Genomic DNA, 16,124 nt, shown 5'->3' with positions numbered 1-16,124 from the left:
GAGACAATTTCTGGTGCTGAATATATTGGAAGAAATTCCTCATCCATAAAAGCAAGACTTTTCCTTCTGATAATTACTCTAAGTCCATTTATGTTGGAGCACCATTTGGACAGAGAACTATAGTAGCAGTCCTCACTATTGCTTTTTCTATCTAAAGTCATTATTTTTTTCAATTATTTGTCTACTAAACCTGGTTTTGGTATAATTAAATATTAAAAAACAAACAAACAACAAAAAAAACCCCATGCATTTGAATATCCTGTGCTTTTTAGAGATGTGTTTTTTTCTCAGAGGTCAGTTTGAGTACATGAAAAATAATGGTTTAATACACTATAATTTTAGATTTATATATAAACTGAGACACCAGAAGGTAAAATGGAATGTAGGAAATTCTTCAAACACCCAATCAGCCTGCTGATACATTATTTTCATAAAGTTTCTTGTTTTATCTGAGTACCTGTATCTGACAGCCAGATTCTGCAGAGCCTTCAAAAAGGCAGCATGCTTGATATCTTCCCTGAAGTCACAGAGGAATTTGATAATCCTCTATCCACAGATTCATTTCTGTACAGATGTTTTGTTCTCTGAGTTGTGTACTAAAAAGAAGTCCCTTCATCACCAAAGGCAGAATATGATACATGCTTTTTATTTATTAGAATAGCCATGTATTTAGGATTTTCCTCAAAAGCCACAGCAATGAAGTAACATTGCATGCATTCAAATATTTAAGAGAGCTCATAAAGAAGTTTGCCGGCAAAGGTTTTAATCATATGCAGTTTTAATCATATGCAAGAACAAGAATGGGCAGTGCAGTTTCAGCTGCAGATACTATTTCCTAGGGCTGGTCCAGAGAAGACTGTGAAATCCACAACTGTCAAAACCTTTGAATTCTGGAAAAGATGCCTGGAAGAGACAGGGTAAGGCAGGTAAGGCATTTATTGCTCTCTGCTGGAAGGCACAGATGTTTTTGTGCTGACTGAGCAGAGGTTCCAAGAAAAGCAATTCCCTCCTGATAACATGAGCCTTGCTGGGGCCCATCAGACTCCCTAATTCATTTATAAGAAAATCTCCTACTTGTCTTTTCTCAGACCCACCACCTGCATAATGCCCAGTTCTAGTCACAACAGCCACCCACCACAGAGGACTGAGCTCTGCCTCCTGGCATGCCTGAGGGAGTAAGGAGCCATAAGGATGTGAGATACTGCATAATATCATAAATCTTGCAGTTTGGGAGTGTTTCAGCCAGAAGTGTTTCTCAGCAAAGGCTTTGAGATTTATTCAGACCAGCCATAGCTCTGCAGTTGCTGTGAGTATGTATGGGGGGAAAAAAAGTGTGTATCTCAAACACATCAATGAATTAAAAAGATATAGTTCCTGCTCTCCAGAATCAGCCAGGGGAAAAAGACAAAACATGTCTGAGGCAAGAGAAAGTACATTTTCCTCTGTCCTCTGGTGATATCCTGGTCTCCTTTTTTCAAGCCACTTTGGTAAGCTTGATGTCCCCTGAGATCCGCAAAGCTTTCACCAAGTTCAGAGGCTGAACACGGTGAGTGAAGTCACAGAGCTGCCGTCCATCAAGCAAGACTCGTATTTGCTGGTGTTCACATAAGAGCTCCATCTGCAGTGGAAAAGGACAGGGAAGGGTGTTAGAGATCAGCAGCAGGGCTGATTTCAGCAGGATGGACTTAGAACGAAATGTTATGGATAGCAAAGCACAAGGTCTACCAGTTCTTCTGAAACGCCCCTAATAAATAACCTACCCTCTCCTGAGATGATACTGCGAAGATCCAGTGGGTACTCTAACTGTGATTAGGGAAAGGGATGCCTCTTTCCCATCAGGGCTTGAACTGTTGCTGTCTGTGCCATACTAGACTAGTTAACCTGCCAATGTCAGTGGCTGGCTGTTTGTGGCCATATACATAGCCTCCAGCTTTTCTCCCCTCCTTTTCCCATTCATAGTATCTGAAAAATTACCTTGAACGTGTCGCCTGCTGTAAATGGAAAGTAGGGAATAGTCTTCTCTTCTCTTCCCCATTTCCCAGCAATTCGTGCATTTCGAGTGATGGATTTCTCACTGAAGTTAACTGTGAATAACAGCCCAACATCTTTGTTGGCATCCACTGGATCACAGAGCAGAGTCACTGAAAAGCTGAAAAAAGATCTATTAAATGACTGGAACTTTCAGAAATATGGAAGGACACGGTGAACATGGCAGATGCTTATAGAGACTAGAGACAGCTGTTGTTTCCATGTCAGACTAAAACACAGGACTTCTACAGGCTTAGAAGCTGGAGAAAGGAATGAGACCGGGCTGGTCTTTTTTTTCCTGCCCCAGTATCCAGTAGAATGCTAGGAATTTCTGATGCTGCTTTCCCTCTGTCTTGACTGAAATCAAACCCTTCAACATGTACTCATTTGTGTCCTGAAAGAGGTTATGGCATACTCTTCACCAGTGGAAGCAGTGGAGCTGATAGCTGTAGATACAAAAACAGTGTAATGATGAGCATAGTTGCTGTTATCCAGATAAAAGACAGCAAAGAACCTCTACCTCCTGTGCCAAAACTGGGTTTTAAATTGTGTTGATTCCAACCCCCCCCACAGACAACCAAGATTCAGGTTGAGAATTGCACCTCTTTCTGAAGGAGAAATGCAACTTTTGTGTTCCTTCCAGTTCACATTAGACAAGGGGAAGGAGTGGAAAATCTTGTCAGGGCAGTCAGAAAGGCCAAACAGTGAACTCCTCCCTGATCTTGTAATCTTAGCCTGAATGCAGGAAAGTTAAATAAGACCATAAATTGTTAATTTGTTTGATTTTCTTCCTTCAAAGAGCACATACCTCCAAGAAAGTGTCTGAATTTAGAAGACAGGTAGGAGCATGTGTAACAGGGTGAAGCCCCCAGCAGTCCCTTCACCTACCTCTTGGGTTTGGAGTGTACCATGCCTATGACTGTGAGCTTCATGGTTGGTCTCAGGCCACCTTTAATTTCACCAACATACTGCTCCACCTGCAGGGAACAGTGAAAATGGCTTCACTGGGTCATGCTGTGGGTAAACCAGCTTTAAAAGCTGCTTTGATCACCTGATATAATTTGGGTTTATTTTTATATGTACAAAAGAACTTAAAAGTATTTCCAGCTCAAAGTACTTCTTGCACTCTGATGACGCAATAAATCTGGTAGCAGCATTCCAGTTGCTCTGGTCGCAGCAGATGAGAAGCTTTGTGGCAGCATGATGTGTGCTGCAGACTCTGCTTGAACCTCCTCTGTCCTGCCACCTCAAATTTGCTACCAGATTTTGGTGGGCTGACTTGGCTCCATTAGGCCTTACACCAGACCAGGCAGGCTCTGTCCTCCACTGTAAAAGCAGTGTAGATGCTGCCCTGCCACTGCATGTTGACCGCATCTCCACTGGCAATCCCAGTCCTTTTGTGACAGTCACTTTGAAAAGTCACACTTTTTCAGAGGCAAAAAATGGCTTCTTGGTAGATCTGCTTTTGTCCTGTTCACAGAGGCCTGTAGTTGCAAGCTGCACCCAAAGATCCGAGCTACATTTGCTTTTCCCAAGCAATTCTCTAACAGCTTTGATGGTCAGTAGAGAAATTAATACAGGCCATAGCTGACATGGAAAGACATAGCTGACATTAAAGAGAGAGACTTTGGAAACAATTGATAGGGATGTTTTGAGGCTTCATTTTCAGAAATGGCTTTAAAATGTAAATGTCAGAATACTACAGTGCAGTGTGTACTCACTCCCCATGCAGATTCACTTAGAAAGAAGCTGCTTTAAAACACTAAATGTTATTAGCAGCTTGCGTAACACTGATAATATTCCAAGGCAAGGCACAACAGACCCTGTTTGAGATAAAAAAGAGCTTTATCGTTCCAGTGTTCCAAGGCAAAAATTCAGGCAGTTTTGCTAGAAGACCTGCACAATATATGCATACAAATTCAAGATAAAAAAATGGTTTTCCTGTACCTCATTTCCTAATTTTATTATTCTAGTTGTGTCTTCTGCTAAGATGACCTTATACAATTTATTTTCCCACTTAGATATTCCCATCCAGCTACGTTTAGAGCTTCACAGATATATTAATAAACCTTTAATTCCTAACAAGGTCAATATTGGAAGAATAATTTTAAAATTTACCTTCAAAAATGACAGCAGTACTACTAATTGTTAATGATGTAAATTTACTCTTGCAGGATTGTACAGGTGACTCCTGTACAATCCTGCAAGAGTAAATTTACATCATTAACAAGTATGCAAGTTATGTTTTGAACTTTGTAATAAAAGAAATGCATCAAGCACTTGACATGTCTTACATAAGGAAACTGCTTGTCAAGTAAAGAATCTGACTGTAGGGAGATACTTTAAACTGGATAAAGCATTAGAAAGCAGGTAATAAGCATTAAAGATCTCAGGATAAATGACGTTCATGCTCATAGAGGTCTCATGTCCCACTAAAGCTTCTTTCTTGCTTGGAGACAAGATACAAAATACTACCCCAAATTGAAAGTGCACATAGCAAAACTGTTTGTGCAGAGGTGCACCATAGTAAGTACCATCACTAAAGGCACAGGGTATCAGAACTGAACAGAACAGACAACAACCACATGGTCTCAAGAGTTACACTCATCCAGCGTGGTTGGAGAAAATTCGGAGGCATGACTGCCCACACACCATTTACGTGTGGACACCTAGTTAACTGTTCAGGTGAGAAATTCTCGGGAAGATGTAGGAAGCAATGGTAGAAACTCCTGCAAGCTTCTTGCAGAGTTTATGGGTGGGTCCCAGCAAATGCACACGGGCACAGCTCCCATCCCGTTCCACTCAGGAGCCCTGGGGATTGACTTGGTCACTTACTTTGGCACACCTCTCCTCTGTCATCACTGCTCTCCCTCCTACACTTGCCTCGCCGCTGCAGTTCCCGGAGGAGTTTTTGTTTTGCGTGTCAGGACAAAAGCAAACAAAAAAGCCCGGAATAAAGGGAGGATGTTGAGGGGGGTCTTATCTCTGCCAGACACTGCCTGGACACCACCCAGCCCAGCAGCTGAGTCACTCCCGCTGCTCCCGGTCCCTGAGGGGGAGGCTCGCAAATGGCGCGGTGCGAGGGCAGGAGGACGCCCGGTGAGCGGCACCGGGAGCTGTTACAAGTGTTGAACATTCCAGGTGAGGGGGCACAACCTACTCGTAAGATACTCTGTACTACATATGCATACTTGTATATGTAATACATTCAAACCCCACGTCACTTATTTACTGATACCAACACTCTCTCAAATGCATAAGTACATATGTATATATACATATATATATAGTTATATACAATTCACAGCCTTATACATACACCTACATGTAGGTCTGTACACCCCATGTATATACCTATATATACTGTATACACTGTAGATGCGTACATATATATTTTTATATATGTCTAGGGGTGTATATATATATATATGTATGTATATGTTTACCAGAGTGAAGTGTATGTACAGGGTCATACAGCTGTGCAGGGAGTACCTATACTCCCACACACACGTGTACATGCATCTCTACGGCTGTGTGTGGGTGTATTTACGAGTACACCCGCACCCACAGCAGGCCGCATTAACCCTGAGCCTGAACTGCCTCCCGCCCCCTCACGGACCCCCGCGTCCGCAAGGGGGGCGGAGCTTCCGGCAAGAACAAATCGGAGCCTCACGAGGCACCAACAAGGGGCGGAGCCAGCGCGCGGGGGCGGGAACGGGGCGTGGTTTGTGGGGCGGGGCTTGCGCTGCCCGGGCTCTCCCGGCGGCGTCAGGCGCCCCAAACAAACATGGCGGTTTACATTCCGCCCCGGCTCGGCCAATGGGCGGGTGCCTTGCCCGCGTGCCCGGCCGGCGGCGCGGTCAGCTGAGGCGGCGCCCAAGATGGCGGCGAAGTGGGGCGGCGGTGCCGGGGCGGTGCCGTAGAGGCAGGCGCCGCCGGGGCCGCGCTGTGCCCCGCCAGGGAGCGCGGCATCGCCCTCGTGTGTGTCACCCGGCCCGGGTCATCCCGTCGTCCCGGGAAGATGCATTCTTTTGGGAACGAAGAGGCGGATTCTCTGGAGCGTCTTTTCGGGTTTTTCTGTGAGTGCGTACGGCGCGGGCACTGGGAGCTTGCCCAGGCCTGCGTGCCCCAACTGAGCCGGTGGCAAGGGGACGGCCCCGCGAAGGTGGAGGCGATTCTTCAGGCTCTGGTAGCTTGTCCCGTCGCGGTAAGGTAAGTAAGGTACTGCTCTGGTTCCGTGGACTTGAATGTGAAATGGGGAGGAGCAATTGGCTTAGTGTTGGCTGTGGGAGACAGGTAGAATCAGGGAAGTAGCACTTCAGTGCTGAGGTGTCTTGTGATGCTCTTGTCTGAACTTTGATGTCTTATCACTGACCAAGAACTTAGCAGGCTGCTCATCCCACCGGGATAACGAGTTGTGTTCATGTACGTAGCTGATACAGTGATTGATACAAGCTTAAAACTACTTGGAAGCGTTTCAGGACTGATCTTGTTAGATTTTACCGAGAGAAAGGGACCATCTCTTGAAATTACGTTTCTTTGACGCTGAGCTTCGGTTAGTTTAGAAATGGAACCACCAAGATCAGTGGTGAAGTGATTTAAAATGTTATCTTGTTTCCAACTCATGAAAAATCTCCTAATTACTAAAACTGCAATTCCCAGAAGTTCAAATTATGCTGTTGATTTCTTGTGTCTCTCACACTGTATTTTGGAATGGCATCCGTTTTACTCAATCCCAGTTACTTTTTTATCTCTTACTTTTTATTTTTTCAGTTAGGTGTATATGAAGGGTGACTTTTTAGCGATTCAGGGAACATTGGTATTCCCCTGTCTAATCAGATGATCATATTTCTTCACATTAAAGTTTGTATAGCATTTCAATAAGGGTTCTAAGAGACAATTTACACTGACAGCAGCTGAAGGAGTTTGGAGGAAGGTGTGCTAGTGGTTAGATGAATATTGCCAACAGCCACTGAGACATAAGAATTTTCAATCTTTTGATCTTTAATAGCTGGGCTATCACATTTAAAGGCTTTAGTTAGTAGTGCTGAGATTTTTAAAGGACAGGAAACAATATTGTGCTTTCTCCTTTTCCTGGTTCCTTTGACAGTACTGAGTATGTTCCCAACTGTGTAGGCTTTGGAATGTTGAAGTACTGGAGGATGTGAAATGCTGATGGAAATTAGAAGGACTCTTTGTTTAATTAGTTTAATTGCTTCATTTTTAATTTGGATATAGAGCTGCATTTGGGTGCTGTGACTTAAAATTTCGCTTCATTTTTTTTGGTAGAAATAGACAGAACAGGAAATAGCAGTGTTTGGCAAGTGGTCACATTTCAACGAAATCTGCTGAAGTGCTCAAAGAGAGCTGTATAGACTGAACTTTGGACCAGAACTAGATTTCTTTGTTTTGAGGAACTATGCCAGTAGTATTTGGTGTATCTAAAAGCAGTTTTTTGCACAACAGAAGTCACTGAGTTGATGTGCAAGAACACCAACATTCTGGTTTCTCTGCATTTTTTCCTTTTTCTTTGGCTACTTACTTGTCTTTATCTCACTCAAAGAAATACAAAATCAAAATTATCTCTGACGTTGTTTTCCTGGATCATGGATATGGAGACAACCTTGTATAATCCCTTGTATATGCCCCTTGCTTTTGTAGATGTGGACAGAATTCTAGCCCATCAAGAACTGCATGGCTTTGGCTTCTTGTGCTGGAAAAATGGCTTGCCATGAATCAGGTACAGAAACATCTTCATGATTCCAAATGCACCTTATAGCTCTGACTTCCAAGTCCAGAATGTCTCCCTAGTTGTAGGCTTTCCCATGTTTCATAGAATTAAGTTCTCAAGGTATCTGGAGACATGCACTGCTTTTGCATTTAACAAATTTATCAAGAAAGAACTGTAATATTCACACTGAAGGAAAAACTAGCAGTTTTTTTAAAAGATCTTCAAAGTTAACATTTTAGCTTTTCACATTCATATAAATGAAAATCAGGAATGCATCAACTTCTGCATTTGTGCAGCACCTCTCTTACAGTAAAGATTAAATAGCTCAGGCATCAGACAATTCTTTATAAGCTTTAGATGGTGAGGGATGTGCATACTTTTTTTAAAAAGTAATTTGTCCTTGGCACTACTTGGACTTGCATTTTTTCTTTCCATTCTGAGGATATGATGGTTTTGTGATTCTTGATGAGGTCTGTTCCCAAATGTGTGGATAAATAAAATCAGCTGGTGTGAGAGCAGAACCTGACTGGAATAGCCTTTAATTGAGGACTAGATTACTTCAGAGAGATATTTCAGTGTGCCTTAAAGTGTTAATTAAATAGTTATGATTATGTTTATATGCTAATGTAAATAGGAGTTTTATTGACTACTATATGTCCCATTCTTATATGGTTTCAGAAAACTGTCCCAGTTGCTCTTCGGAAAGAAACTGAATTTTTGTTGTTCTTGGAAGAGCTACAGAAAGATGTCTCTGAGGAAGTCCTAAAGGTAAGCTGATTCTATGTCCTATTTCTTCTTGTTCTGCAGTATGCCCAGCTTCATCAGATCGAAGTTAATGTTTCCTGCTAACTGCCTGAGATGTTAATGTGTTATTAATCTTCTAGGCAACTGAGAGAGAGTGTAATTCAGATTGCTTTGTGAAGTTAATCTGTGCCTGCAAGTGATTTCTCCGGCTAGAGTGGAGGCTGCAGGCAGGCAAGGAACAGGTTTTTCTACGTGCCTTTTTTAACACACATCAGTCCTGACTGCAGCTGCTTCACACAGCCTTCAATCCATAGGCACCTGTAATAATCATAAACCTACAACCCACTGAGAGCCAAAATAAACTGTAGTCAGTAAGCACATTTTAAATGTATGTGTATTTTTTTTTTCTTTCTTCATTGATCTTAATTTTCATCTCCTATGCACCCTTTTTCCCCCTTCTGGAAGTTTTTGGATGCTCTGCTATTACTGCTGACGTTGCCTAGGGATTGGTATGACATGTGTTCTGAGGTCCAGGATCCACTTCCTATTATTAATTAAAATATGCAGGCTGATTTATTTGAGAAGTATGTGGAAATGTGCAAAGATGGATTTATATCAAAAGCAAGTATAGAGCAGAATATCAGCAAAGTTGCTATCTGTAGAACTGTCCTAATTCAATGTTAGTTACAACAGATTTGGATCTGATGTGGTGTGTGAAATGTCATAAGATGTTACTTCTAGTTCTACAGATTGTAACTCCTTTAAGATACTCTTTTTTGGTTTGTCTATATTTTAAGGGGAAAATGAACTTACTATATTCAGGGGCTATTTCAGCTTAGGAAAAGTTGTTCAGTATTTCACTAAAGATACAGAATTAGCAATTACAGGATGAAAGCAAGCAAAGTATACTTGAATGTTGATTAAAATAAATCTGCTTGAAGTCTGTTAATGAATAATGAAGTCTGTGGGTGTTGCCATCTCACCTCTGAGGTCATGAATGATTCCACCATTGTCCACACTATCCACCAGTGTTGCATAGAAACATGAGATTCCACAATCTCATATCTTTGTCATGATTTCTGTCAGAGGCATGTTGGTAGGTAGAGTTACATTTTGATCCAGCAAATAATATTAAAAAAAAAGGTATTGTGGTCTTGTTTTCTGTTCTCATTCTTTGTGCACTCCATCCACCTCTCCCCTATGTAATCTCTGAGGTGTCTCTTTGAGGTAAGGGCAGCACTCACATAATTCTAGGAGTGCCAAAAGTACTGCTTGAGTGCTATTCAACTGGCTTGTCCCTCACCTTCCTAACTCTTATTGGGTGGGTTAATTGGGTTTTTTTTGTTTGTTTATTTTCGCCTTCCCAGTTCTGAAATTGTAGGTTTGCTTCTGATAGGTAGAAAAATTATTGTTGCTTAAGAAAAGTCTATGAGATTGCTTCTGAATCTTTTGGCCAGTTTTAATCAGATTTTAAAAATTCATGAGGATGATATAGTTGGTAGATAGATGGTACAAATCTGGAAAAGTAGGAGAAAAAAACCCCACACATCATTATGCTCCTAAAGAACTACCAAGATACAGTTACATTAGGATATTGCTTAGAGGAAGAGTATGGCAGTGCTTCAGCCATCCCATAGGGACTGCTGTGGTTCCTTGCTTGTATGTGGTCTTTATAGTGTACTTGTGTTTTACAGGATTCTTTGTATTTTGTTACATATTGAGGCATATCCACTCTTCTAGGAAAGATATTGGACAAAGTGGACCATTATTAATGGACTTCTGTAGTAGTATGGTGTTTCCAAATTGATTTATCTACTTGCTTTCAAGTTTCTTCTATTTTTTTAAATAATTAATTTAATATATTAATGTAGTCTAAAAGGCTTACTCTTTTATTATTTTCCTACCAGGAACTGTTTGAAGCATTTGAGTGCACACAGAACAAGGCCATCACAGAGAGCAAAAGAAGAGATGACTGTTCTCACAAATTCAGTTTGGATGTTGTTTCAGCTCTTCGGAAGCTTTTGCTGCAGGCTCCCCAGAGGGCAAAAGCCCTGCTGGAATTCTTCCAGGGGGAGCAAAGCACACAGTGCTCCTCACTCCAGCAGTATCACTCTCTGAAAAACATCTTTGTCGAGTTCCTTTGTGACTCCTTGAAATCTCTGCAGAGGCTTCAGAGCAGCTCTGGGCTTTCAGCTGAGCTAAATCAAAGAGAACTAGTAGATACAATTTATGCTGCTCTCAGTATAGTGACTTTTGAGGTGGAGCATCAAGCAGATGAAATAAAGCACTTATTCAGGGAGCTCTTGGATGTATGCTGGGCTGAGGGGAGCCCACTGAGGGAAGAGAAGCTACTAAACTGTATGTTGAGGAAACAGAGCCATGGCCTGCTAAGCCTCTATAGCAATGTTGTCACAGAAAGAACAAGAGAAAAGTTTTTGTTGTCAAAATCAATACAAAAAGGTTTGTTTCACTTTTTGCTTTGTACTAATCTCCTGTTTACCAAAACTGTTAAGGCATTAAACAGACAAGTAGTCAAGACTGGTTCTCTTCCCTACATTTCTGCAGTCTATGCTATGTTTTGTGATCACTTCCTTTACCATCCCTTATTGTGTTCTGTTTTAATCTGCTCAGCATTTCTCTTGATGAAAATCTTGCTTCTAACTTGAAGTTTGATACTCCATATGTATACAGTTTTTATTTGTTCACCTCCAGCTCAGGGTCGTCTGTGTTGGAGTATGTTCCATTTCTGGCCAGTAGCAGTTCAGTCACTTCAGTAATCCCAAAATATTCAAACCCCTTAATATTGAAAAAGAAAACTTATGAAACTGGAAGGAGCTGTGGAGAAGGGTGATACCCCAGCAGGAGGGAAGATGCACTTTGCTACCTGCTCACTTGCCAGAGCCCAGCTGTTGGTTTTGTACCAACCATGGCTTCACAGCCTCTGTCTAGCTGCCTGTGACTGGTGCATTTAGTTGTAACTCGATCATCCTGATGGGTCCCTTCCACCTCAGCATATTCTGTGATTCTTTGAGGATCTCAGCTGAAGCTGAATGGCAAGTGATGCCCATGGCCTTGTCAGTGAAGTAGCAAGGAGGGAAAAGCTAGGATGCCTACCTTTTTTGCTCCCCTCTGTTCACTGTGGTGTAAGCCAGTGGGGTTTGTATCCTCACTTCTCCTTTCACTTGTAGATGGCTGAAGGGAAGCTCAGGCTGGTGTGGCAGACTCTAGAAATTCTGATAATAACTACAGTTAGTGCTTCCTCGTGGGGAAAGAGAAATGGAGATCCACATATCTTCACTCTCATTGGGAGTAGTTTGGGTCTCACTTTGCACAGAGAAGTTCCAGTGCTGGACAAGTCTTTGCTAAAGCCCTGCATAGTGCAGTGTCTCGAGCACAAGGGAGAATTCATGCAACTCAGAGATAAGGGTGTGCTTGGCTAAAGAAAGTCAGTGTGACCTGAGCTGGTGCAAACAACCTGTGTGCTGACCAGGCTTTTGCTATGTTAATGATTGTCAATACAGTTTTTCTGGTTTTCTGTCTGACCTCTGTCAAATTTCTTTGCTTGGTCTTCCTGTTACCCAGTAGTAACATGTAACAGCTGGTTAGTAAATGAGGAAATACTGAGTGTTTCTCAGTTTAAAATAACAGCAATTATGCTTCTCTCAGAGGTAACTGGAAGGTAATCTTGTTGTGATGTTTTTAGGTTCATCTGAGCAGCTGGATACTGAGCGAACTGTGATGAGGTTGTTCTCAGATCCCAAAGAAGCTCCTTCTTGGAAGACAGCCTATTTCTACTGCTTGAGCAGCAGCAAGCACTTTCTGGAACAGATTCTGGTACAGCCGTAAAATCATTAACAGGGAAACCCAATGGAGGCTAAAGTCAGTCCCTGTGTTGAACATATCTCAGTGGTGCACAGCAGCATTTTGTATTCAAATAGTGTTTGCCGGGGGTGATGACTAATAGGAGCAAGGAGGTAATGGTGATAAGTCCCCTACTTCCAGCAGTGCAATAGAACTGCTGGTGAGATTTTTGGAGAAGCTTATCTGCATGCAGATTGAAGATTAAATCTTCAGGGTTTAAGTCTCATTTTCTGCTTATAGTTTTGTTGGATGCAAGATTTACCTCATGACCTTGAACTTGTTGCTTTCTAATGCTGGTAGACTTGGGGCATTGAGAATAGTTTGCATGGTAAAATTTGTGGTGAAAACAGTCTGCTATGAATTAATTATTTTTATGTAGGTACATGGATAGGAGAAATAGAATACAGGCAGGTGGTCACTGTTAAAAAGTGTGAGGTTTTAAGGTTGAGCATGTTTCAACTTTTGCATAATGTGCTTGTAGAAGTCTTTCACATTATGTCTTTGGCAGAAATGTAATAAATAGAAGGAATGCCAAGATAGTATAGAGTGGAATGTGAATTGGTTCTGCAGTAAGCATTTGAAAAACGGTGTTTTTTTCCTCATGACATCCTTACTAATGAGTATCCTGATGGCCTGGACAGTATAAGTTTAGGGAAGTTCCAGGTGCAGGACTTCACTATTTTAGTGAAGCTGATATTGAAATGGCTACTTCCTTACATAGTCTGCCAGGCATTATGGGTCTCCACATTTTGAAAAATTAATACTTCTTTATTTTATTTTCTAGGTGACTGCATTAGCTTTACTAAAAAGAGAAGACTACTCAGGCCTGAAGAGCTTGTTGAGGAGAGAATTCAACCCTCTTAGCCGCCTCCTGGTGTTGTTAGGATGGACTCATTGTCAAAGCTTGGAATCAGCAAAAGCATTGCTATGGACTCTACACAAAACTCAGGTAAATTAGCAGAAAGCAAGTGGTAGTCTCCCAGTCTGAGTCCAAATAATGCAATTTGTTTGCAAAAACAAGTAAAACCGGGGAGTTTTCAGTGAGAATGTCAGTCTTCCTCAAGATGGAATTGAAAAAGCTAAGATATTACAGTCGTATGCAGGTAACATTATGTAGGGACACTTGCCTTTCTTCTGATTTCTTGGCTGTGAAGACAGCATGACTGCACAGGGGACTCTGAAAATTTCTCTTGCATAAACTCATAAATAGCCTCTGCTGTTAACATGAGCAGCATAAAGAGAAAAGACAGCAGTGTTTGTTGATTAGTTTTGAAAAGAGCTGGGGCATCTTTCTTTCATATAATTTCCTTCAGTGAGTCATCCCTGGGTAGTGACTAGTTCAGGCCTGAGTTTAGCAACAGGGTGGCTTGGAAATTCCCCATACTCATTCTCAAAGCAAAATGATAAATGACAAGCACTGTGAGTGAAAGATCCACCTTGTTTGGGGGCAGTCTTCATCTGTGCAAAAGAAATGGGGCTCTGAAGGTATAGTTGCACTTCAGATGATGCCTGCTGGCTGGCTTAGCTGTCAGAGGTGGGGAGATGAGGAGCCTTGTACTGCTGGGTCGCAGTGCAGACCTAAGCTGGTACTGCCTTAAGGGAGTTACTTTCTTGGTAATACACCAAAAGTCTATCCCGTAGCTTCTGCAAAGTTAAACTCTTAGATCTGATTTTAGCAGGCAGTCATCTGTAGTAGAAAAGCAAGTGGGAAAGGAGAATAACCATCTGCTATCCAGTATGGCATCTTTCAAGTACATGATTAGTTCTAGAGATTACCTTTAGACTGTTACTAAGAAGCATTAATTTGCATTTTATAAGCTTTTCTTGAACAGGGGTGTAGCCACCTTTCTATGATCTGTAGATGTGTCAAGGGGAGGCTGACTGACTTTTATGTTCTGTCAGAATAGCCCTCCTTTGCTGGCTTTAATAAATCCGGCAGTTTTCTGTATTTGAAATTTATTACTAGGTAAAGTCTTGCAAACAAACGTGTGACACATGATTCTGCTGTCTGGCTGGGAGATTTGTTGTAATGAGATTCTTTTTTTTGTCTTTCCATTTAGGATCTGTGCAATGATTCAGTATTGAAAGATTTTTGTGATGGGCTGTGGACTCATGTGGAAGTTCTTGAATGGTGCATGCAGCAAAACAGGTAAAATGATCAGAAGGACTTCTTCCAAACTGTGCTGCCAAATCTACCTGTTAAGTCAGCTTACACATGCAAATAGAGAAGGCATTATTTTCTTGGCTAATCATGTAATAGTGACTGTATATACAAGCTCCTGAAATATCTCACGGGTTGCAGTTATACTCTTTGTTTCTCTTTTTAATTGCAGTAGTTTGGTTCAATCAGAATTAGAGTGGGAGTTACATCTTTAAACATGGCTGAGACTTAAATCTGTGTCACCTCTTTGTTCTCTCTTGTAGTATTACTGTCCCAAGGAAGGTTCTGTTGCAACACTTGCACAATCTGGATTGCCACACTGCGGTGTATTCTCTGCATCATCTCACCAATCTTCTGGCACTGAATGAAGATGATGTTATTGAGCTTCTTCAAAAAGTTCCTGCCAGAGACCAGCAGATGCAGGGTAAATGTGTAGGGTTGTGAGAACACAGAAAACTCACAATCTCTTGAGCATGTATGTTTAAGACTTCTGCCAGGATTTGTTCTCTTGACCTGCTTCTGTAATTGTGGAAGATACCAGTTACTAGCTCTTTTGTGGAAGAACTCTAGAGAGCATATGGAAACTATTTTAGAAACCTTTTGGGGAGTAAATTATCTTTCAAGAAGGAGTTGTGAGATCTCTTTGATCTCACAAGGACAGATGTCTGAAAGAGCTTTTTCAAGATGGTAACAAGACTTTGCACATGCTCATGATACATGCTGCTCATTGTAACTTCTGTGCTATGTAACACCTTTAGTTTGAAAAAGAGGTGTATAGTTTGTATTTCATTGCTCTTTAATTGAAAATCAAAGAGCAAAACCAGATGAAATTGACAATATCTTGTACTATAACATCTTAATTTTTGAAAGAGATAAAAAGTGGGTTTTTAAAATTCTGATATTAACTGTTACCAAATTTAAATTTAGTATTTAAATCAGTGAGACTTAGCTACAGCCTGTGTTTACATTGCTCCTGCCTCGCTTCTCTCATGTTCCAGTTGGGTGCCTAAAATACCTGCAACAGTTAAACACATCAGATCACTTACAAGTGACTGTCTTTGGTCACACCTTTGATTGCATCCTGTGTCCAGGTTCAGCTGCTGCAATTTTAAAGCTGTTTTCTGATGGTCCTCTTAATAATGATTATTAAGCTCCATTTTCCTGCGTGCACTAGAACCTAAGAAGCTGCAGTATTTGTTGCTAATATTTTTAGCAACAAATGTTGCTAAAATATGTTTGTGAATTTGGACATGTGCAATTGCAACCTAAATTGCATGGAGAGCTCTCAGTGATGGATCTTGCACAGATTCTTCCAGATTACCTAGTGGGAAGCAGGTTTTCCTCCTTCCATATCATGTTGTTGTGATGTTGATTTCTATTCCTACTTCTACAGGTTTTGGTGTTAAAATTATCATGATACTTGTCTTGAATAATCTTAAAAGATGTAGGAATTGACACTCTGTATAGATCCTTATTTTCAATGTCCTGCTTTCTGAAATTGTTTTGTTGTTGCTGTATGGTGGGTTTTTTTAAATAGTTCTTACATTTGAATTATTTTCTGCTTAAATTCTGTCAAAGCCTTTCAAAAACAGGAAGAGG

The 16,124-nt window shown here is 41.3% G+C and overlaps 2 protein-coding genes across 8 annotated transcripts in view; one reads left to right on the top strand and one right to left on the bottom strand.

Annotated features, from left to right (window-relative positions):
* Window positions 1-630: 630 nt before the first annotated feature.
* On the bottom strand, window positions 631-5,016 carry LOC129121331 (galectin-related protein A-like). 2 transcript variants are annotated; one of them, XM_054634518.2, is made up of 5 exons: window positions 4,864-5,015; window positions 2,917-3,005; window positions 1,975-2,149; window positions 1,435-1,618; window positions 631-903 (listed from the first exon to the last, which is right to left on the bottom strand). In XM_054634518.2, exons 1-4 carry the CDS (start codon window positions 4,885-4,887, stop codon window positions 1,475-1,477), a joined length of 432 nt encoding a protein of 143 aa, XP_054490493.1. In that variant the 5' UTR covers window positions 4,888-5,015; the 3' UTR covers window positions 631-903; window positions 1,435-1,474. The 2 variants fall into 2 exon arrangements, with proteins under 2 accessions (XP_054490493.1, XP_054490492.1); XM_054634517.2 differs by having other exon boundaries at window positions 631-1,618; window positions 4,864-5,016.
* Window positions 5,017-5,768: 752 nt separating this feature from the next.
* Window positions 5,769-16,124, top strand: part of ZFYVE26 (zinc finger FYVE-type containing 26) — a 49,061-nt gene continuing 38,705 nt past the window's right edge. For 5 of the 6 annotated variants that reach the window (XM_077180314.1, XM_077180317.1, XM_077180315.1 and 2 more), the window contains exons 1-8: window positions 5,769-6,240; window positions 7,690-7,768; window positions 8,438-8,527; window positions 10,411-10,963; window positions 12,207-12,337; window positions 13,149-13,313; window positions 14,425-14,513; window positions 14,789-14,949. In XM_077180314.1, the coding sequence (XP_077036429.1) occupies window positions 6,050-6,240; window positions 7,690-7,768; window positions 8,438-8,527; window positions 10,411-10,963; window positions 12,207-12,337; window positions 13,149-13,313; window positions 14,425-14,513; window positions 14,789-14,949 (1,459 nt within the window). In that variant the 5' untranslated portion in view covers window positions 5,769-6,049. The other variant, XM_077180318.1, reaches the window with a different exon arrangement.

Source organism: Agelaius phoeniceus, chromosome 6 (genome assembly GCF_051311805.1).
Source record: "Agelaius phoeniceus isolate bAgePho1 chromosome 6, bAgePho1.hap1, whole genome shotgun sequence".
Taxonomy (NCBI): Eukaryota; Metazoa; Chordata; class Aves; order Passeriformes; family Icteridae; genus Agelaius; species Agelaius phoeniceus.
The sequence above is the reverse complement of the archived record's forward strand: the minus strand, read 5'-3'. Positions and strand labels throughout refer to the sequence as shown.

Bases quoted from the DNA above. Each gene is read 5' to 3' on its own strand.
- LOC129121331 (XM_054634517.2), bottom strand. From the start codon at position 4,887: ATGACAGAGGAGAGGTGTGCCAAA. The intron at 3,006-4,863 runs GTAAGTGACCAA...TGTTCCCTGCAG, and splicing joins CAGAGGAGAGGTGTGCCAAA to GTGGAGCAGTATGTTGGTGA. The intron at 1,619-1,974 runs GTAATTTTTCAG...TTTCCACTGCAG, and splicing joins CAGCAGGCGACACGTTCAAG to ATGGAGCTCTTATGTGAACA.